The 22,373-nt window shown below is 41.1% G+C and overlaps 1 protein-coding gene across 1 annotated transcript in view; it reads right to left on the reverse strand.

Moving 5' to 3' along the window:
• BRF1 (BRF1 RNA polymerase III transcription initiation factor subunit) overlaps positions 1-22,373 on the reverse strand; it is a 173,685-nt gene that overhangs the window by 125,315 nt on the left and 25,997 nt on the right. Inside the window, exon 3 of the mRNA XM_058025510.1 lies at positions 5,745-5,918. Within this exon, the coding sequence (XP_057881493.1) occupies positions 5,745-5,918 (174 nt within the window). The remainder of the gene's footprint in view (positions 1-5,744; positions 5,919-22,373) is intronic.

A 22,373-nucleotide genomic window follows, 5' to 3' on the forward strand; every position in this document is an offset into this window, starting at 1 on the left:
ACAAAACACATTTTCAATGCAAGACCAGTTAAGAAAAAAAAAAAAAGTAAAAGGTCAGTTACTAAAAAGAAAGTCCTTAACCAGAGAGAAATAGAAACTGGTTTTATTAACCTCCCTAACCACAGCTTTAAAATTTTCTTGATTAAAGCCTAATTTCAAAAGTTAACTTTTTAATCAGGAACACTAAGGCCTGCTGGCTCCAGGAAGTTTTAGTAGAGGTCAAAAGATTGCTGGAGATATAATTTTTCATTTCTAATAAAAAAGGAAGTCTTGCCCTTTTCCTTGCAAAGACAGACCTTGAAGTGTTAGTAGAGAAACAAAGATTGAATCCATCAAAGGTTCTCATGGCGAGGCTGTACAAAGCCTCCCCAGACCACATGGAGCTGACAGAGCTGCTGAAGCTTGAAGGGAATTAGCTGAACTCCTCTTGCAAAGACCAACATGGAAGAAAAGCCCAGGAGCTGCTGCCTGAGCAAGGATTAAAGAGACCAGTTCCTCATTCCATCACAGATTTTCTGGGGAACTCTGAATGTGTCACTTAGCCTCAGTTCTGCACCTGGAAATGAAGATAAATACTCGCAACTTCCCTTTCTGTGACATGAAAATAAACACATTAAAGCAGGAGACTTTCAAATAGCTTGGCAATAAAGTACAAGTACTGCAGACAGATAGGAAATAACAAAGTGCTGCCCCATTCAGCTGCCCAGCTTTTTCCCAAACCCTTCTTGCCTGCTGGGATCCGGCAATGCCTTCGTGATCCTCCCTCAAACAAAAGGGAGGTTCACAGGGCACAGGAAGCCAGGGAGGAAAAGCTCCTTGTGCTTTCCCACCCAGCTCAAGTTTACATCTCAAAGACTTGTAGGCACCAAAGGTTCTCCTGACAGCCTTCTGCTCCCCACACCCAAACTGAAGAGGTTATTTTTCTTACACATTTCTCAGAAATGTTCTTTTGCAAACAACTCAGGAGAGAGGCCTCACTTGGCTGCCTTGGTCTGACCCCAGGAGGATCCCACCTCTGTTCTCTGACAAAAAAAAGCTACCAAAAACCCCCTGAATAATTCAACCTCAGTCTCAGAGGCTGCCCAGCCCACAGCCCCCACCATTGAGACTGATCAGCTTTACTGGAGGGAGAAAAACCTGCCCTGAATTTACCTTTATTATATTTACACAAGATAGCTAGTGAGGGAAATTTGCAGGGACTCTTCTCATGTGGAAAGGGTTTTATTTACTAGGCTCTGAAAAGACAGGATTTGGTTTACAACTAAAGGTGCATTTTTCAGTGAGCTTCAAAGGAAAAGAATAAATAAATAGTATAAAAAAGGTGTATGTGTGTGTGGGATAAAAGACACTTTCCATGCAAAATGCTGCTATAAAAGACCCCAGGTGGTAGCACTGGAAAACATTACACAAAGGAGTGGACACTTGTGCAGTTTTTCTAACTGCTGTGTACAGTAACAGGATCACAAACAGAATGAAATGTTCCTTGATTAAAACAAACTGATGTCCCACCTGGAAAACCCTGGCCAGGCTGTCACTGTCCCTGAGTGAGCCTGGGGCAGGCACAGGTGACAGCTGAGCCCATAGGGCACTCAGACACCCTGCCTGGCTCTTCCCAAATTCCCTCTCTCGGGAACGGCGGGACCAGCTAAAGTCCCTTTGTTTCCATTCTGATATGGGCAGGGGTGGAAAAGCTGCTCAAAACATCAGAGAGAAACAACTCTGGGCTGTTGCTGTTCCAAGAAACAAATTAAAAGGCAGAGCCTGAAGTGCCCAGAGCGCTGGCAGTGCCAGACAAAGTCAGACATCACTGGAAAGGCTCAGCATCACTCAGCCCCTGGGACAGGGACAACAGCTTCCATCACACCTGAGGGTCTGAAAACCACTGGCTCCTTCAGATGGACTTTTTGCATTGTATCTTTACTTCTGACATTGATAATACAGACACATTCACACATTTTATACAGAGAATAATAAACTGAAGTTTTTATAGGCAACTCATCAGAAGGATGAAACACCTCCCAGATCCAGCTAACAGTTAGCAAGCTGTTTTCCCTGGAAAACATTAACACTGACAAGCAATAAAGGAAGGCAAATGAAAAACTATGGGGGTTTGTGTCACATAACCTAATAAAAACCATAAACTGATGCAAAATCAATTCACATCTCAACTAATACATACAAAACTTTGCAAAGGATTACAAATAAAAGCTGCTCTTCAGATCAATAAATTTTTATTTTCTCCTTAAGTTGTGGAACTATTTTTTCAGATCAAAAAAACTTGAGTTACCAGAATATTTTGCATTTTTGCATTAATGAAATAATACATAAGAACCAAGGAGAACATAATGTTTTCCTGTTTCAGGCTGAGGTTTATTCAGGCATAATTCAGACTGCACTAGCAGACTTGGCCAAAGTATTCTTCACATTTTCACAGAGGCTGGCTGGCGACATGTACATTATGAAAAAAAGAAGACTAAGCAGATAATCATGTCAGATAAATACATTCCACTCCCTCAAAGTGAACTTGCAGACACAATTACATTCTCTTTTCCCTCTCCAAATGCTTCCCACTCCTTTGGTTCTGCCACAAGAACACAACACTTCTTGTCACTTCAGTCCCCTACTACATCTCCCCGTACCTCCCCAGGCATTTTTGCTCCTTCTACCACACAACTTTTTCAGAAATGTGATGTCTTCAACTGCTAACACTGTTCTGTTCCCAGGTAACATCTCTTGCCTCCACAACTCCCAGGTCACTTGGATAACTCATTTGGGCCACCCAAAATTACTGAGCTGTCCCTCAGTTCTGAGGATGCTGCTGCCCTTTGCTACTTCTTCCATGTCACCTCTTTCCCCTAAAATACTTCACCAATCTTTAGTTTTTAGCTTCCTTTTCTAAATTTCTCTCCCATTTCTTTGTTAGAATTCTGGAATGAACACAATACCAATGAACACTTTAACTCAGGAACGTGGCTGAGCAGAGTATTTATTTAAATGTTGAAGTGTTAAAAATACTGCAATTCCCCTTTGTACAGAATTATTCAGTGTACTGCTCCCTTTTCCAAACTCTCCTCGTCACCTTCTCCAGAACAACAAAACCAATGCCAAGTTCATTACCCTGAATATGGATTTTAATTTTTGTTAAAGCACTTTGTCCCATGGCCATCCTCCCTACACCTGCTCTTGGCCCCTGTGCTCCAAAGGCCCTGGGAGCACCCCTGCCTCCCATGGCCCAGGCCTGTAGAGCCAGATTTAAGCTGGGAACAATTATAACATGCTGATTATCATCATAATTAATCTACAGAGCCTTGAACATATTCAAATTTCAAAGGTCAGCAATTTGCACCCACTGCCCTCAGGTTTTCAAGTTTCTTCTGAAAGGAAAAGATACCAAAAAAGGATTTTGTATTTCAGTGTTGAGAGTCCATAATTTATTTTTTAAATGTTGGACTTAGTTTTTTAAACTACACTGGATTTTAAATAGTAATACAAAACAAAACAAACAAAAAAACCATAGCAGAACAGAGGCAGAAGCTGAATGAACTCCCTCTCCCAAAGTGATAAAGGTTAAACTCTTAATATCAATGACAAAATGAGGTTTATCTAATGGATTAAAAAAAAAAAAAAAAAAAGAAAAACCCTAAAAAAAGTTGAGCTTTATGGACATGCATAACAACCTTTTCATTCCCAGGCAGCACAGTAACTGTGCAAATGAGGGTGGAGCATTATTGATAGAGAAAGACAGAACTCATCTTTGCAGTTTTATTCATACTTTACTCCTAGTATTTTATGTGAAGTGTCACACAGGACATTATCTCCATTTAACAAAGAAAGCTGGGAAATTCATTTAGGGATTTATTAAGTGTCAACCAGATCAGTACATCTTGCACATAAGTGAGATACACGCTGAAATACTTTGGAGAAGGTTAAAAAAGAAGTAAATTATTTTTGCTTTATTTGTTTGCTACGTTAGCTGCACTTGCTGCACAGATGGCTGAACATTGCAGTGCACCTACCTGCCTCTCACAGCCCTCACTTCTTCAAATGCTTTTTATCCCTATCAGTGGGGAAAAATGGACTTGGAAATTACAGCTGGGCTATCATTCAGAAGTATCAAATAACAACTGTAAAAAAATTACTTTGAACATGACATGAGCATAAATATAAGACAGAATCATAAAAGGGATCTTTGAGATAACTTATTTTCAACATCCCTGCTGTGGGCAGGGACACCTTCCAGCAGACCAGGTTGTTTAAGCCCCATCCAGCCTGGCCTTGAACAGTCCCAGGAATGGGGCAGCCACAGCTGCTCTGGGCAACCTGTGCCAAGCCCTCAGTTTCCTCACTGTAAAGAATTTTTTAATAGCTAATCTAATTCCACCCTCTTTCAGGCAGTTACCCGGAAGATACATTATCAAAATACTGGTAACACCTTAAAATCAACACTATCTTTATGGCAGTGATAGAGTGCTAATGTTCAAAGTCCACATGGACACTTTACAGTAGGAAAAAACCAGTGTAATAGGCAGCAAGCCTGCCTTTTAATTCCATTATTCCTGCAAAACCATATTTTTTTAAAACATGCAAATACAATTACCACAACACTACTACAAGATCAGAAAGTACTACTTTTAGAATACTGAATATATTTTCTGAAACGACAAAAAAAATCATCTCAGTCTTAAAAAGAAAGCTAAACTGTTCAACTGCAAAAATACAGAATGAGAGCAGCAATCTATTAAAAGCATCAAATCAGAATACTGAAGATGTGAATATATTATTTTAAAGTAGAAAGAAACCAAACACAGAATTGTAGAATGATAAAATGAGAGAATGGTTTGGGGGTTGGAAGAAGCCTTAAAATACATCCAGTCCCAATACCTCTGCCATAGGGAGGGACACCTTTCACTAGACCAGGTTGCTCAGAGCCAGAGCAACAGAAGTGATTGTTTGATATTAAACTCTGAATTCCAGCAACTAAAATACAACATTAAAGAAATAAAAATATATAAAACAAGAAATAAAAAATTTATAAAACAAATTAATTTGGATGGTCATCAGTATTTAAAGTTTATGTGGATTTTAATTAAGTTCCCCAAGACAAAAAAAAGGGATGGTAAAGCAGGGAGTACTCACTTGGAAATCTGTCCTGTGTGCACCTCCAGCCTGGTGTACAGGTTTGATTTCCTGTATGATTTTTGAGCAAATTTCAGAATTTATGAATTTTTTTTTTCAAGAACTAAAACAGGAGTGATACTGTCCTTCCTGCAAGTATGAGAAGAAGGAAATCCAAGTATGTTGATCAAAAACCCACTGGAATTCTAATCTGTTCTTTGATGCTGACACTGCAGAAGTTTTGGGGATAACTGTCATTCACTTTAAAAGAGAAAAACAAAATTAAAAAAAAAAAAAAGTCCACAAATAATAAACCCTAGCAAAGCACAGGGGAAGTGCAATTTTATACTTGAAGCAAATGTTGTGAAAGAAGAAATTCAGAGTTAGTGATGAGAGGCAGAGGGACATTTATAGCATTAAATACTAAGTATTGCACATTTAGACAGGGAATGAATTTACTTGAATCACAGGAAACACTCCTATTCACTTCCATGTATAAACCCAGCCATGACCAAGCTAGCTCTTGAACACTTACCTTTCCACATTCCGAAACAAGGTCTGACTGGGATAGTTGACTTGCTAAAAGTGAGTCTTCTATTTATTGATATTTTCTAACAGTGAAAGGATACGAGGAGTTCCCTCTGTCCTGCACACCAGGTAGAGACAGGCAGCGATGACGTGGGTCCTCTTTCTGCCCCGAGTCAGATGTTTGCTCACTGCCATCTTGAAAAAATTGAAGGCAGTATCCAGGCAATGCTGATTGAGTTGGAGCTGGTTTCCCAAGTGGTGAATCTGACGCTTCCCTAGGAAAATTAACAAGGAAAACAACAGCTTAACAACTATGCTGTTAATGTGTTTTTAGGCTGGGGTCTTTTAGTGTTGGGGCGGTTTTTTAAGACAAAATAAAGGGGGCAGATTTTGGATTTCATCTCTTTGTGAAACACAATGACCTCTCAAGTTTCAGGAACTATTCAGGCTGAGCTCCTCAGGACAAAAAAAAAAAAAAAAGAAAAAAAGCCTTGTTTTGGACTGCTAAAATTGAAACACATGCAATCAATGAACTCTGGAAAACCAAGCCACAAACATCGGTCCCACAGAGGATCCAAGCCATAGCCAAGTCTTCTCAGACAAAAGATTACGCCCCTCTCCCTTAGCATCACTTGCCAATTAGCACTTGATTAGCTGCAGCTAAAAACCAGAGGTCATGGTGTGTTTGACACTGACTTGCAAACAGAGAAGACGTTTTGCTGCAGCTCTCCAAGAAGTGATGGAGTTTGCTGTTCCTCTGACCACAAATGAAGTCCACAAGGACAGAGCTCTGCTCCTGGCTTGCCCATGATCCCAGTGATGGGAGGCACCTCCTTCCTCCAAACACGTTCACACCCCAGCCTTCATTTGAGGCTTGTCTGCCAGACTACTTAGATCAGCCTGTGGCTTCAGGAAACAAATGTGCCTTCACCCTTAAATAAAACAATAAAAAGAAAAAAGTGTGTTTGGGATGATTCATGGCAGGAAGTGGTCCAGCTGCTGGGACAGATGCGGGAAGCGAGGTCCAGCCCGTCCCCACAGTCCCAGCTTCAGAAGGATGTGCTGAAAAGACAGCTTAAGAAAAAGATGGGGGAAGTCATGAGGAAAACTGAGCACTCGAGTTCCTCAGCACACGGGGTCAGACAGCACATCAAGAAAAATCCTTTCATTCAATGTGCTGGGCAGATGTTTCCAGCACATGTATTTACAGGAAACTCTCATCTGCTCCCTTCAGAGATGTCAGGAGCAGCTTGTGGAGGGCACAAAGGTGCCTGCCATGCCCACCACTGCTCACAGGAAGCAATGGCACCCACAGAATGCTTCCCAGAACACCACCAGCTCCTGCACAAACCCATCTTAATTTAATGCAAATCCCTACACCATCATCATGGTAAAAAATCTTCACCTCTGAGCACCCCTTTGCCAAAGATGCTGGTTTTAACAAGAAGTGACTCCAGCCAGGCAGCTGGGGCCAGTGGGACTCCAGCCAAACAGGAGCTGCCACAAAGCAGCAGCTTCTCCTTCCTGCACACGTGGAAATTACTGCACTCACCACCAAGATATCCTTTAAGGCACATGGCTCAGCCAGGTGTAACGTGTTTGGAGAGTGAACTAAGAGCAGAGGAAGGATCCATCACCCCCCCAAGGGAGGTGTGGGCATGATAAGCTACTCAAGGGTAATCCAAAGCCCAGCAGGTGAGCAGCTTTTCCACTGCCATCAGCAGGCCCTGGACTGGCACTCACCAGCCTCGAATACAAATACCACATCTTCCTAAAATTAAGGTTCTAACTAGCATCTGGTCTTTCTAGAACTTTATTTGACACTCTACAGTTGGTATGCTGTTTCTTCTGTCCCTAAGAAAAAATCAGTTTATACTTATTTGGGGGGGAAAATAAATGTACTTGAGTACTAAAAACTCATTTTGCAGTGGCAGCAAACCAGCTTCCCTTCAAAAACAAAGAACATACTAAAAGAGGAAAAAAAGAATAACATAGAGGAAGATACTTGAAATTAATTTCTTTCATAAGCTATTTTCAGCACTGAGCTGCTCCCATCCTCAAGCTACCATTAATATTCTGAGTATTTAACCTTTTCCTAATTTCAAATGTTAAAATATAATTAATTCATCATAATCCATCCTAAGAAAACAGTATGCTTGTTTGAGTAATACATGCTCTTTTAGCTGAACTCTTCATCCACCATCAATATTTTAAAGTAGAATTACTTTAGGGGCAATTGTCTACTGAAAAAATACCAAAGAGATCTAAGAGAAAGGTACTTGTCTACTTAGGAAATGTTACTGAATGCTTTACTCAGCCTTCTGCAGACCAGAGGAGGCTTTAATTCTGTGTGCTAGGACTCCCTCAAGCTGCCCTGTGGTATTATACCAGTCATACAGTCTGTGGAAAAACAAGACAACTGTTACACTGCTGCTTGTCTCCAAAATGAACAACTTAATTCAGGACAAGAATCATCCTAGAAATTATGTGTATCTTGATGACTAACTTGGTTTTGTCCTTATTTGTGAAAAGAGAGAAAGAAATGTACTGCTTCCAGCATCATCTAAGACAAACATTTACATTCTGCAACCAGTCTCCTATTTACCAAAGAAAGATCAAAAGCTTTGTTGTTTCCCCATCACCACCTCCGCCCCTTGAATTTAACATGACAACAAAATTCTATTTTTCTGGTATCTTATGTAAGACTAAGGAAAAAAAAAAAAGCCGGAAAAGTTAGCATTAGCAACTGTGCTTCTAGATTTCTCCGCAGGAAACTTCAAGATACCCTTTACTCCTTCTGGTTCCTCCCCAGATTCAAGAATGCTCTTCACAGACTCCAAGAAAAGGCAGGTATCAGTGAGATGGCTGTGCAATACACAGCCAAGCCACTGTAGAGTGCCCTCACCCTAGTCAGATGACAATCAAATGTATGTCATTTTGTGACTTCCAACCTCTTCTGCCTAGCTGGCCAATCTGACATTTCCAGAGCTCAAAAATGTGCCTCCGTAACATTTTATTTAACTATAAATACAGTGATTTAATCTGTTGCTATCTGAAGAGCAGATGTTCATACATAGAGAAACTGGGCTGTAAGAAAACAACTGATCAAAATAAACTCTCTATCCAATGCTCCAGTTACTGCTGACAAACAAGAAAAGAGTGCAAATACTCATTCATACTGGCAGTGCTCACCATGAGAAGTCCCCAGAAGTGAGCAGTGGTGGCCACAAGCCCTGCCAAGCACTGGGTCAGGGCAGGGAGGAGCAGCTGAGCAGCTGCAAGCTCCAGGGCTGGGGAGAGATGAGCAATTCCCTCCAGCAGATCTACAGCACTGCATTATGGCCATCAGCCCTGAGCATCCTCCCACTCCCACTGCTCCCTGCTAGCTGGGTGGCATTTTGGAACCTTGCAGCTGCTGTTTCCCTCCTGTCCCCATCTTTGCTGTGACTGCCACCCTCACTGTGTGCTCCCAGTGAGCTGCAAGGATGCAAAGCCTGAGGATCTCAGCCAAAGGAGTGGGAATATCCAACAACACAGTGAAGTTTATTAGCAATCTGCTCCACTCAGTGCTCACCTGACTCCATCACAGTGTTACAAACTCCAATTAAGTGAGATTCACCACTGGATGGAAAAGAACTGATAGACCTTTAAACCCTATCATGATCTGGGTTATAGAACACTCACAACAACTCTCTTATCCATTTTATCCTGCAGGACAGCTTTTAAAAAAGTTTCAATGTGACCCTGCTCTAAAAACCTGCAGCTACTATCTCAGTACAATAAAGGAATATCATCACATGAAACAGTCAGAATTAATTATTGCATTTTTTTCTGAATTGCTATGTAGAAGCACAAATCATAAGACAAAATATATAGAGGTAAAACAAGTCTCTTAGTAGATGCATCTTTTATTAGTAACTTGCAATAAGCATTGTTTCTCTTGGGCCTTACAGGTTTCTGACAGATGCTGGGATTCTTTTTTTAAACAAGAAATAGCACCTTTGAGGTCAAAGCTTACACTTCATGCTGCCCTTGCAATTTAGTGATGGCAAGAAAATTGGTATCTAAGTACCTTTGGGAGAAGGGCAGGGAACAGTGTCTTTTTAAAAAGGCAGGACAAGCCCAACAGCAAGGTTTGAAAAATCCTCCCCTTTCCCTCACCAGTATAAAGCAATAAATTTCCTTCTACAGAGCAAAAGAACTGAAGTCTAGAAAGGACAGAAATTTTGCAATGCACAGAGCACACACCACGCAATTCCCATTTATTTCTCAAAGGCTCATCATGCCATCGGGCAGAGGGGGAAGCAGGGGGGAAGTGAGAGAAAGAGAGAAGTTTGCACTGCTGTAATCAACACACAAAATCAAGTTCCCAGGCTACCAAGTAGTAAAGTTTATCACGCTCCTGAATCTGCAGCAAAAAACAAAAGGCTCTTTTCAGCTTTTAGTTCCAAGCCTACAGGAAAAAAAAAAAAAGTGTTTCTACCCATCTACTCCCAGCATGCTGAAAGAAACACCATCATCTTCTCATCCCATGCCAACTCAATGCTTTGAACTGGCACAGCAGACCTGAAGTGACAAGTTCACATAGGACCACAGAACACTACTATCCTTTTATTTCAGATAATTTCCATGCTTTTGACAGAGGAAACGGTGGTTATTACAAAACAAAATGTGTAGGCCAGAAATCACTGTCAAAAAAAATAGATTTGCAGAATATCTTGGTTCTATTAAATGCTTACACAAGAGACAGCTGAAAGCAAAACTGCAGCTTAAGTTATAATAGAAGCAAAGTAGAAAAAGAGGGAAAATCAGACATCTTCTTTACAAGCAATTTTCTTTCTTTTATGATCTCGTTACTACAGAAACATCTTGTTCTGTTCCCCTATGGAAGAGGAATCATACCTTTTTTGGACCCCTTAAAAGTCAGTAATGTCAAGCAGCTACAGCTCTACATTACTCTTATCTGGCTTCTGCCTGCTCATCTGCAGCCTTCCCTTCAGTCTGTGACACTGCTATTTCATATATTTGTCAGGATGAATCATAAATTTCTAGGGAAATAACAGGCAGTACAAAGCCAGAGCCTAAATGAATTGTTATTACGATACTAAAGTGCATCATCAAAATCCAGGAGGCATATGGATTTTCCTCCCTTTCTGCAATTTGCTCAAGGCGCCCTGAAAACAAGTGCCACCTGAAGCAGGGAACAGAGACATGTTAACAGCACTAATCCTTCTTTTGCAAAAAGGATTGTTATGGTAACAAACACTAGATTCTATTAAAAGAAACAGTTTGGTTGGTTTGCACTCGGATATGCATTTCCAGCATTTGAATTGCTTTACCCAATGATTTTTATGTGCAGATTTTGTTCTGCATTTGGGTTTTCGTTCCTTTTCTTTCTTTGAAAAGGCTGCCCAAAAGAACTCCAAAAAAGGGGGGAAAAGAGCAGTTTTTATGTGTGAGCATCCCTGCATGCTTTGTCACACGTTTCAATTTCAGCAATTCCCGGCTCAAAGCCTGAATGAATTTCCTGCTCTTTGCTCTATGCCAGGCTTCTATGTTATTTGTATTACAAATCAGTAAAACAAACAAACAAAGGCACAAAAGGGGCAGATCAGTGGGGCTACACTCATGAAGGCTGGTCCCAGCAGCCTAATCAAGGGGAGAGTCCTGTGATCAAAGACAAGAACACATTTGAAGGGAGGGAAGTGAGGCTGCAGGGCTCACACTGAGCATTTCCAGCCACACACGCAATACTGGGAGCAGGGAACAGCTCCATCCCTGTGAGCCTGTAAGGAAAAAGGCCAATGAGCAGTAAAAGTAGCAGCACAGCAGGACATTGCAGCAGTGCTGAGCCAGCACAATAACAAGTTTAATTTTATCAAGGTTAGCTAAGAGTTATTCCCAGTAACACCTAATTGCCCATGAGCAAAGTGATGACCACGCTGGCCTTGTGCCCATGCTCTGCCTGGCTCCAAATGCTTATCCTGCCATCTGCTTGTGGGTGCACCCCACATCCCAAACCCAGTTCTTCCACACAAGAGCTCCCCAGCTCCTCTGTGGATGTGTCAGTGCCCAGGCTGAGCACCCTGGAGCCCGGGAACTCTTGGCCCTGCTCCGATGGATGCATCCCAGTGCCCGTGTCACCTGGCAGAGCTGCTCCAGGGGCTGCCCAAGGGTACACTCTGTTCTCTTATCTCAGCAGAATAAAACAGCTCCTGGCCCTTTCCCTGGGATATTTCACCAACTGTGCCAGCAAAATTGTTTGTGGCAATGAACAGAAAACCAAATCAGTAAACTGACCTGTGTTATAAAAACAACCTTGTGAAATAAAAAAAGACTTAATCCAGACCTGTTTACTGAAGGATTGATGCCTCCTCTTTATCTCTGTATGGCCAGACCCAGACTAGCTGAGTGCAGAGACCTGTATTCAATTTCTCTGCCTGTTGACAACAATCCAACCCATCCATTTTGCCTCCCAAGAGAGCTCCCCATCTACCAGGTGCAGGTCCCTTCTGTCCTGGTAAAGCCCTTCCAGAGCCCCTCAAAGGCTCATTCACTCACTCAGCTAAAGAGAACAACCATGCATCTTTAAGATTAATGTCTTAAAAATTCAGATGGTGGTCACTGCTGCAACCACTTTTTAAATATTTGATACTAAGCTACTTTTCTTTCACCTAGAAAATTTGCTGTTAACATCTCTTCTCAGCACTTGCCTGTACTTCTTTAAGTATTAATCCCTCAAAATTGGCCCTTGTGTTCCATTAATGCCAAAACAGGCCTGCAAAGCACCCACATAACTTCTCCCACCCCTCCTCCTCAAGCACATTTTCTATTCTCTGATCCTATGATACCACTCCCTCTTTGCATATACAGCAACTGTCCATTTGAATTAATTTGTTTTAACCACTCTGAAAAATCTGGCATCACGAGTGGTTCCTCTGTTTTTCTGCATGCAGTTCCTGGAATTCTGCTTCCCTCACAGGTGGCATTTCTCCTGCTGCCATTTCATTCCCATTATCCATCTATAACTGCTACCCACGCTTCAACTACAGACCAGAAGCCACACAGCTGATGCAGGGGCTGCATTTAACCTATTGCTAATCTTGCCCATCATCCTCCAGACAGCAGCTTGCTCATTTCTTAACCCTGCTTAATTATTCTTTTCAGCACAGCTCAAGAACTGCTTGCTCATAAAGTCCTCACTTAACTTCATTTATGGTGTCATGTTGGGAAACCACAGTCAATGCTGACACTAAAAGAAAACAAAAGCAAGAAAACCCCAACAAAGCCCTTATCTGTTGATTCACCAGCACTGAAGGAATTGGATCACAACTGTTTTAAGTGAAGCTGAAGTTCCTGCAGACACCGTTCCCACCTCCAATGTGACATTTACACGGCCACACACTGATACAGATGAGGGAATCTGCTGTGCTGAAAATCAACCCAAACAACCAAAAAAGCTGAATTTCCATTTGGACCAGCTCCCTCATGTAACTCAACGAGCAGCCTCGCAAGCCCTGACGGCGGCAGAATGTGGCAGGGGCGAGGAGAAATCCTGTCAGCAGCCACACACACGTGGATCAACTTAAAGAAATGTGAGACTGAAGCCTAAATGGGTCAAAGAGAAAAGTACACACTATCCCTACGCTTCCTCCTGCTTCCCTGCTACTGCTGCCAGCCCTCCCTGCTCCTCCTGTGCAAGGCAGCTTGCACAAAACTCTGATTACCACAGTTTAAACAAATGCTATCGTGCTCATTAGTTATTTGTCTATTAGCATTTCAGATTCATTTTGGAAGAAAGCAAATACGGGCTTTTTTTATATCCAAAAGTTTAGCTAACTGAACTTTTTTTACTCACAGAAGATTTGCAGCTGTTTCAAAGTTGAAACAGCTGGAAAGCTGCACTACTGGCAAGAACTGTGAGCACATGTATGATTAATGTAGCATAACCCTTACCTGTCCCACATTAAGGGAATTGGAAAGAAAAAATCAAAATACCAAGAACTTTTAGACAGTGGTAGCTTTTGGACATGCAAGATTTCCTTCTGAAAGCACCACTAGCTAGGCCCTGCTTTAATTTTCCTCTGAATTATTTGGACAATGATTTTTTTTTTAAGTTACATTTTAAAGGACAGCTATTCTTAGAGATTTTTCTATATGTGTATACATGTAAATCTTTTCCCTTCCACTTATCAATTACCAGTTTTTACTCTTGTCACAACAAGAAATTGAACATTTCTGCTGTCACATAGGATTACTGCTGATCCAAGCACTACCTTCAACCACCCACAATCATTTTTACATCACTACAAAAAAAAAAGAAAAATATTAGCTCATGACATAATCTGACAGTTTTTAAAAAATCATTTTCAAAAGTCTTAAAAACCTGCATTTTGAGAATGATAGAACCTATTTCATACTGTTACAACATAAAAAACATTTAACTAACAAAAAACTATCATCAATCTACCCAGCTAGAAAAATTCATGAATACAGCACAATATAGGAGAAAAATCCCAAAAGTTATCAAAGCCTTTAAAACAAAACCAAAATGAAGAGCGAACACAAAGGGCTCCATTGCTGCAGTGGAAAACTTTGCAGAGGCGAGCAGCATATAAATCAGGGCAGTGTTATCTGCTCGCTGACAGGAGCTCTGCTGCCTTCCCCGCAGAGTGAGAGCTGACAGGAGCCATCCCTCAGCCCTGCCCGTGCCACGGAGCCCACAGGAGCAGCCTCACGGACCAGGAGGATGCAGGGGCTGAGGGCATCCCTGCCACAACTGCCACTGAGACCAAGGGACAGGGACAGGAGCAGGAGTCATTGAGTTACCACAGCTGAACAATTACCACTTCCCAGCTGCACTGCAGCAGCCATTAGATAAGGTCACACATACTAAGATTGTTTAAAAAAAAAAACAACAAAACCAACCTTCCTGTTTAATCCATATTCCCTGCTATAAAAGCCAGTCCAGCCTTTCCCTTTTCCTGTCAAGGGGCCCCTGTATATCCCTGTGAACCTTCCCTGCTTTCCTTGTCCACCTTTAACACTCACCTTTTATAACATGTCTGAGAATTTACTTGTCCTCAGACACATGCAGAACAATTTTCCTCTCCTAGAGTTCAGCCCTGCTCCTCTGCACACCGGTTGTTCTGTCAAAACACAACTGTCAGTGCTAAGTTATTTCCACTCTCCATCATCCAACTGTGCAGGCAGGAAGGACCATACAGACAGGCACTAATACCCACTCTGCTCTCAGCCTCTGCTTAAGGTTGCTGCTGCTTCCTCAGGACTGAAAAAGGCCTGAGAGCCCAAAGCTACTTTCAGGCTCTGATTTCCATTGTGGGGTTTGTTTTTTGAGCTTTGAGGCTTTCTTTCCTTCCTCTTCCCCTGTAATTCCACATACACATCCAACAAAGGACACTCTCTCCACATCCAGACCCTACTCAGCTGGCAGTCAAAGAAGATGACACAGTCATTTCCAAAGTAAAAATGTCATAAATATCAACTAATTGTCAAATTTCTTAAATCATCAAAACAGATGGAAATACAATGAGAAGGCATCAAGGTAAAAGGATGCAGAGAGAAGTAGTTGAGAGGGTGAAGAAAAAGAGGGAGTTATTAAAGATATCAAAGGGATAAGAGATAAAACATGATCTAAAAATGGAAGCAGAAACAGAGAACTGAAATCAAGCAGGGAAAGGCACAGAGCTGTTACAAAAGCAAGAAAGACTGTATTAGGTTAATGCTTATTTAAGGCATTTTGATATGAAGCTGACGAGTGGTCAAATACTTATTTCTTTATACAGAAGGGATAAGAAACCTAGCAGTGAGGTAAGACAGCATCAATCTTTATCCAGGCTGCAGCTGAAGAATTAAATTCTGCCCTTAGCTTGTCGCTGGCAGCTGAGTCCATCAGCTACAGCATTCATGCAAGCAGAGTGATTGTGCAGGGGCTGCTCTCCCCCAGCACCACAAACGGCCCATTTAGATCAAAGCTACAGCTGCCCTTGGTAATTGCACCTCTGTCCTGCCCAGAGATGACAGAAGACATTATGGATAGGGCTTCAGCCTCTATTTTGCATTTCCTTCCTTTTTAAACTAAGCATAACTGAAGGTTGCCACACATCTCAGCTAAACCATGTAGTGAATCAGTGATGCCATTTATCAAGTCAGTCTCTTGTGGCACCTACTTCAGCCTGGAGTTGGAAAGAGATTTATGTTCAAAGACAGAATGCACATATTTCAGGAACAGCCTTGTATTTCTTTAAACAATAACATTTGTATAAGTGAGATGTACAGACTGTTTCAGTAAGGAATTAAAACTACGATGCCATTTACATATTTCTAGTGAGCCAACGTGGCTCTCTTAGAAAGTATTTGGCATAATAATATTTACTTGTATGTTTGTGATGCCTTCCATTTACATGAGGCTACAATTTATGTATGGGATGTCATATATCAAAACTGTTTGGGATGAGGAAATTCTCACCAGACTTTGGCCTTCTCCTCTGGAGGAGCCCTGATCACCCTAGAATAAAAGATTGAGAGCATGGCTGGGAAATAGAGGGTGGATGTTTAAAGACCCAGAGACTGAACTTAGAACCTTCATCTAATTATCAGACATGATTTATCAAGAGAAAAGCAGAAGATCACCAGATCTCTGGAAGATGAGGGAAGTTTAAGCCATAAATAGATATAAGCATGAGTTCATGCTTAAGGGCTAATAACATGAAATTAAAGGAAAATATAAGCACTATGTTAACAGGACCTTACAACAAAACTCACTGGACTTCATAATAGTTTCCCAAGGGAACTGGTGGAAACTCCCAGTGCTTGGAACATATGAATCCAGTAAGGGCAAAACACAAGAAAAAATCATTATATTGTATGATGCTGTATAAGAGAAATGGGCTAAGATGATTTACTAGGTTAAAGGAAATTCTTATGCTTTTGCAAAACTGTAACCTTCAGAGAGAGGCTGCTTTGCATGACAGAATTATTCTGCATTCTGAATGGTCAGAACAAGGGAAGAAATCCCTCCACCCTTTCCTCCCCAAGTGGCCACCACTGCTGACTCTACATCAGCCTTGAGCCTGCTCAGTTTGACCCAGAACAGCACAGAGCCACTGTCAGTCACACAGAACAGCCTGACCTGGACTGCAAAGATCCACCTACTCAAGTTTCTGCCTCTTAAATTCTTTTTCCAGTCACCATTCCATTCTAGTTTTCCTGAATTAAATATTTATTAAGTATTAAATGGCATTCATTATTTATTAAATATTGTATTAACAACACATGCCACCAAAAGAACCCCAAAAATTTCAACATTTGCTCATGCAACAAAATCTGAGAAATTTTCTCCATAACCAAATCTTCAGATACCAACTTCCTTTGCTCTTCTAGATGATCTGCTTACCTCCTGTGTGCCAGTCCTTAGTAGTTAAAGAAAATTTTAAGTAAGCACAATTACAGTTTTCTGTTCTTTATGTGCTGGACCTCAAAGATCAATTTCATAAGGGCATTTTCTGTGCAGCCTGACTCCAAGATAGGATGTGAGATCATCCATTAAACATACATATCCAAGACTACATGCATTATTAATTCCTTTTCCTCTAGGTAATATGGTATGGTGAAAAATAGCTACCAGAGAACATACTGACTACTAAAGGCTTAAACAGAAATCAGTGGATTTATGTGATGATTGCTATGTCGCATCCTAACAGATCTCATTAAAGGAGACATGGATTCTTCTCCCCTGATACTGCCACTGCTCCTACAGGATGCTCAGCACAAGAAAGAGTATTGATGCAGCAAACCCCCAAAATAGTTCTGAGACCAGCTGAGACAATGATCTATCTGAATTTAATATTGCCCGGGTCTGACTACAGACAGGTCTAAATTTCACAGCATTTTCTGATTGGTGACAGTGGTTAGAAGTATTTTTTTTTTAAATAAGCTGACTATAAAACACAACCTGCCTCAGTGTTTCAATCAGGCAGGTGCTGTGAACACCAAAATTAGCTTTTTCTTTGACTGTGTGCAGCTGTAATCAAAGAAGCTGCCCTAAGGAATCGCTTAACATCAGCATCATCTTGTACCTAACTAACATATTGCTTCAATACAGTCTACAGAGTAAATTCTATTTACTGACCTATTTCAAGATCCACAAAAATAAACAAACACTTCAATCAGCTGCCTGCCTCACACCTGTTTATGCTACAAGCAGTTCCTCACCGAAGGCCTCAGAAGTTCTATTGCTACATTAATCAGCCTCAAGGACCGTGTTCTCCCTCTGCAAAACAATTATAATCTGGCCCTTCCTACCTTTTGTATTTTACTGGAGTGTTATGAAAAGCAGACAGGCTGATGAAATTCTGCCTAGCTTTGTGCAAGACAACCTTACATCCAGGTATCCTTGTCCCTGGCAGCTACAACAGCAACAGGACACAGCCAAGTTCACATTTTCCTATGGTCAAATGCCTACTGCACTGTCCTACAACAAGAAGCAGAGGTGCTGCTTTGTTTAACCCAGCTTTAATTATCTTGAGCACTCAACTCCCACTGAAAGCCATGCCCCCATGCATGGGAAGCTGAACTTGGCACAACCAAACATTTCTGAGGGCCTCAAATCAACTGTGGTTTTACCCTCTAGAAACAGTGCCTGTACTCATTTTGAAATCAGTACTCTCAAACTTTAACAACATCTTCTACTTGCAAGAAGGCTGTTGTTATATCATCTCCCTTTCAGACTTTCTGCAGACTGAATCAGGAATGGATATGGGACACAAGGATCCTTCTTGGCTTAACAGGGAGCAAGTGCTCCTGGGGGAGATGGAAAACCACACACAATCCCCTGTGCTGAGCCATGGAGGCAGGTGACAGCCCCTGACTTCTGCTGCAAAATGCAGAGGAGACAATTCATTTCAAATGTACTTTTTAAAGAACTTGATTTTCATTTCCATGTGGCTGCTTACATTCCCTTATGCTTCCCTTTTCTTCTGCTGAAGTTTTCTTAGGATATTGAATTTGGTATGCAATATTCAGTGTCACTGTAATCCCCCAACTTGACTTTGCTGGCATGACAGATCAGTGTTTTTCAGAAATCCAAAACAACCTCAAAGCTTTTTTCCCTCTATGTCAAAGACCTTGATCAACATCAAGTTTCCTCTTCTTCTTACAGCTGGAAGCAAACACTGCAATGATCTCAGAATAAAATTTATCGTACATGTCAGATCAAAAAGCAAAGAGCAATGTTGGGGGTAACAAACTACCCACACATGCAGTAGGAAAACTGTGTACCTGATGGCAAAAAGAGCATCTGAGCACAGCTGTAATCCTGCAAAATGAACATTTTTTTCTATTCCCAGTTCCCCCAGATCTATAGCAGGGTGCAAACTACCCTTGAGGAGACCATGTGCCATCAATGCATGGTGGACTCACCATGGACAGAGAACACAAAGAGACAGAAGTGTTTATGATCCACAGGGTGTCTAACAACTTTATTTTGACCAAAGCTACAGATAGATACCCCTTTGCTCTCTAGAAAGAAGCTGGCAGCAAGCAAGAGTTAACTTTTAGTGTAGGGCCAGCTGGAACAACACAGACCACTCAGACAACAAACGTCACCTCACAAGCACCCTGGATTTGTTCCAAAAATCACTTGAAAAGTGGTATTCTTTCTTGACACACTCAAGAACTGATTCAGCTTGCACCAGAAGCAGTATTTTTTTTTTCTAGTGCTTGTCAGGAACCATAGTTTCTAAATCTACTTTGAGATGCCTTTGAATAGTCTCAAGATACACATTTTCCCACAGTATCACTAAGCAACCTTGTAAATTATTTTCCTTGTATTTAATTTTAAAAACAAGACTTCATGTAGCTAAATATGTCAGATTATTTCCCCACCTCCTACCTTCTAAAAAGAAGAAACCTTTAGATATAGATTTTTTTTTAAGGTGGAAAGGGACTGCATTTGCAAAGCTAGTCACCCATAATTAGCACTGCTGTGAAATCACAAGATTTCTGCTGACATTCAATAATTTTATTTCTAACTATTTTCCCTGAGCTTTCACAATGAGGGAGCAAGCAAACAAAACACCTGCTTGGATTTGGCAAGTTGCATGGGGTTCAGGATAATAAGGCAACCCCTCTAAAATCTCCTAATTTATAGATGCTGATTTGCTGACAATAAGAGGACAGCTTCATCCTCACCTTTGAAAATGAGGATGAATTTGGATTAGCAAATTGTGAGGATTCAACTCACATTTAAAATGGAGGCTGGTAATTAGAGAGGAGTGAATGATAAATTAAGAGCTATTAGTGATTTACTGCATTTTCATATAAAGTCTGTTTTCCTCTTTTCACTCCACAGCAAATGTACGGTAAAAAGCAGGAGAGGACACACAAAAACCTCAGCCTGAAGACTAGATTCAACTGGACCACCTAGGCCTGTACTTTTCATCATTTTATTTTTTGTAAGAGTACTTTCCCTATCCTTCTTGGATTAGAAGAAATCTAATTTTTTCTTTCATAACAAATCAGGTAAAATAGCAGAGGATGAAGCTGCTGGGGACAACTGAAAGGGGAAATCCAACAACCCCCCATATATCCCACCACCACCCCTTGCACCAGCTCCCAGTGCTCTGAAGATTTTGTGCTGAGACACAACCCAAGGAAAAAGACAAACACTCTATTTTCTACAGGCATCAGCCAGAGCAAGCAAGAGAAGTGAGACAAGCCTTGGCAAGAAGGGCAGCCACAAGCCCTGAGTGAAGCTCATCAGTAACACACAGCTTCTATGCTTTGTCTAAGGCTACAGGAACATCATGGGATCACACAATGGCTTGGGCTGGAAGGGACCTTGAGGATAATCAAGCTCCAACCCCCTGCCACGGGCAGGGACACCAGACCAGGTTGCTCCAAGCTCCTCCATCCAACCTGGCCCTGAACACTTCCAGGGCTGGGGCAGCCACGACTTCTCCAAGCAGCATCAGCCACTGTCTCATCACTCTAAAATGGAAGATTTTCTTCCTAAAATCTAATCTAAACCTAATCTCCCTCAGCTTAAAGCCATTCCCTCTTGTCCTGTCACTACATGCCATGAGCACAGACATCCATCTCCTGATCTAATTTACAAACTGTCCTTTCTCATGTAAAACTATTTCTGTGCATCTGAGCTTGCACACATATGCACATGTGCCCAATAAAAGTAGGAATGCATCAACTGGCTCTGTCAAACTCTGGAAAGAAGTACCAGGATGACTTTTAAGGATGATCACCCATGCTTCAGCACCTGTGCAAACCCATCAGAGTGTGGCTGGAAACTGCAATGTTTATGTTTCCCTTTTAGACAAGATAATGTGATGCTTTCTAAAAAGGAAGAACATTGGAGGTGGCTTTGTCTTACACATCAATTTTGTAAGGACAGGAAACAAAAAAGCAATCTCAGGTTCCTTAGGTCTATATTGTTACCAAAAAAGCCCTCAAGCCTCAGACCAGACCTAATGACCAGTGTCTGCAGAGCAACCCATTCTCAGAAATTCATCCTAAGTGGATGGACTACAAAACAAAGTAGCAAATTCATGATTCCTACTGTAAAAATGCACAGAGTGCTTTCCCTGACTACTGATTTATAAGAGCAATCAAGAAGCACATCTAATATAAATATATATTTAATATCAAGATACAATGGAAACACTAATCAATACTTTCTCTCTAAGGAATGACAGCCATACAGGAGAAGGTGTGGGTGTAATTCCTGTACATCCTAAGTGATTCCACAAACCCAGAAACTCAGAAACTGGAACTGTGACCCTAATCTGCTTTCTTATTATTTTGCATTTCATAACATATTATCCAAAAGTACAAATAATCAACTGAATGACATTAGGGCACATAAAGGAAGAGTTTACAGTTTTCTTCTAAAAATGCCATTTCTAATTGATTTTATTAAAAATGCATTTATATGCTCATTCACATAATGTAACTTCTTAGGGAGTCACACATTTGAATATAATTAGCCACTTGGTTTGTGGCATTCAGTGCTAATGACCCTTCTTTGAAGAAAGATCCACGTTTGATTTTTCTATTGTTCAAACTTAAGAGAAGCCTCTTTGGGTTGAAAAGGCAGGAATCCTCTGAACTGACATTAAACACCTAAGCAATCAATGGCCTTTCCAATTAATTTTCACTGTGTTTGTTTGGGACAGCTTTGTTGTAACAGCATGAAGGCTTTAAATCTTGGTGATTAAAGCCATCTTCTAGCTACATACTTGGTGTCCCAAGCAGTAATGCCAAGCAAATACAGCTCCTGCCAACAGCCAGGGCAGGTTTACACAGCATGGATCAAAACCAGGCTTAAGTATGCTAAACCCAGCCTGACACACTGGAGCCTGGGCTTGAGGAGACCTTCTCTCTGTTTTTTAAGTGTCATTTGCTGATAATGTCTATTAGAAAACAAAGTTAAAAGAAAAATCACTGTGTAGGAAAATAATTTCATTCATTTTTCAAGTGTTACATTCTTAATGTAGGAAATTACATCTAAAATTACAGCAATAATAATGCCTTCAGGAGGGGTATGCATTTGAGAATTCTTCCCCCCTCCTGCAATTACTTAAACTTCTTTCATTTCTATCTACATGTTTAGCACTACTTAGGTTAATCTAAGTAGTACAGCCTAGTACTTAGCTGTTTTTATTTTCCAAAATGATTCAATTATTTGAGTACAAAGA

This window comes from Melospiza georgiana, chromosome 6 (genome assembly GCF_028018845.1).
Source record: "Melospiza georgiana isolate bMelGeo1 chromosome 6, bMelGeo1.pri, whole genome shotgun sequence".
NCBI lineage: Eukaryota > Metazoa > Chordata > Aves > Passeriformes > Passerellidae > Melospiza > Melospiza georgiana.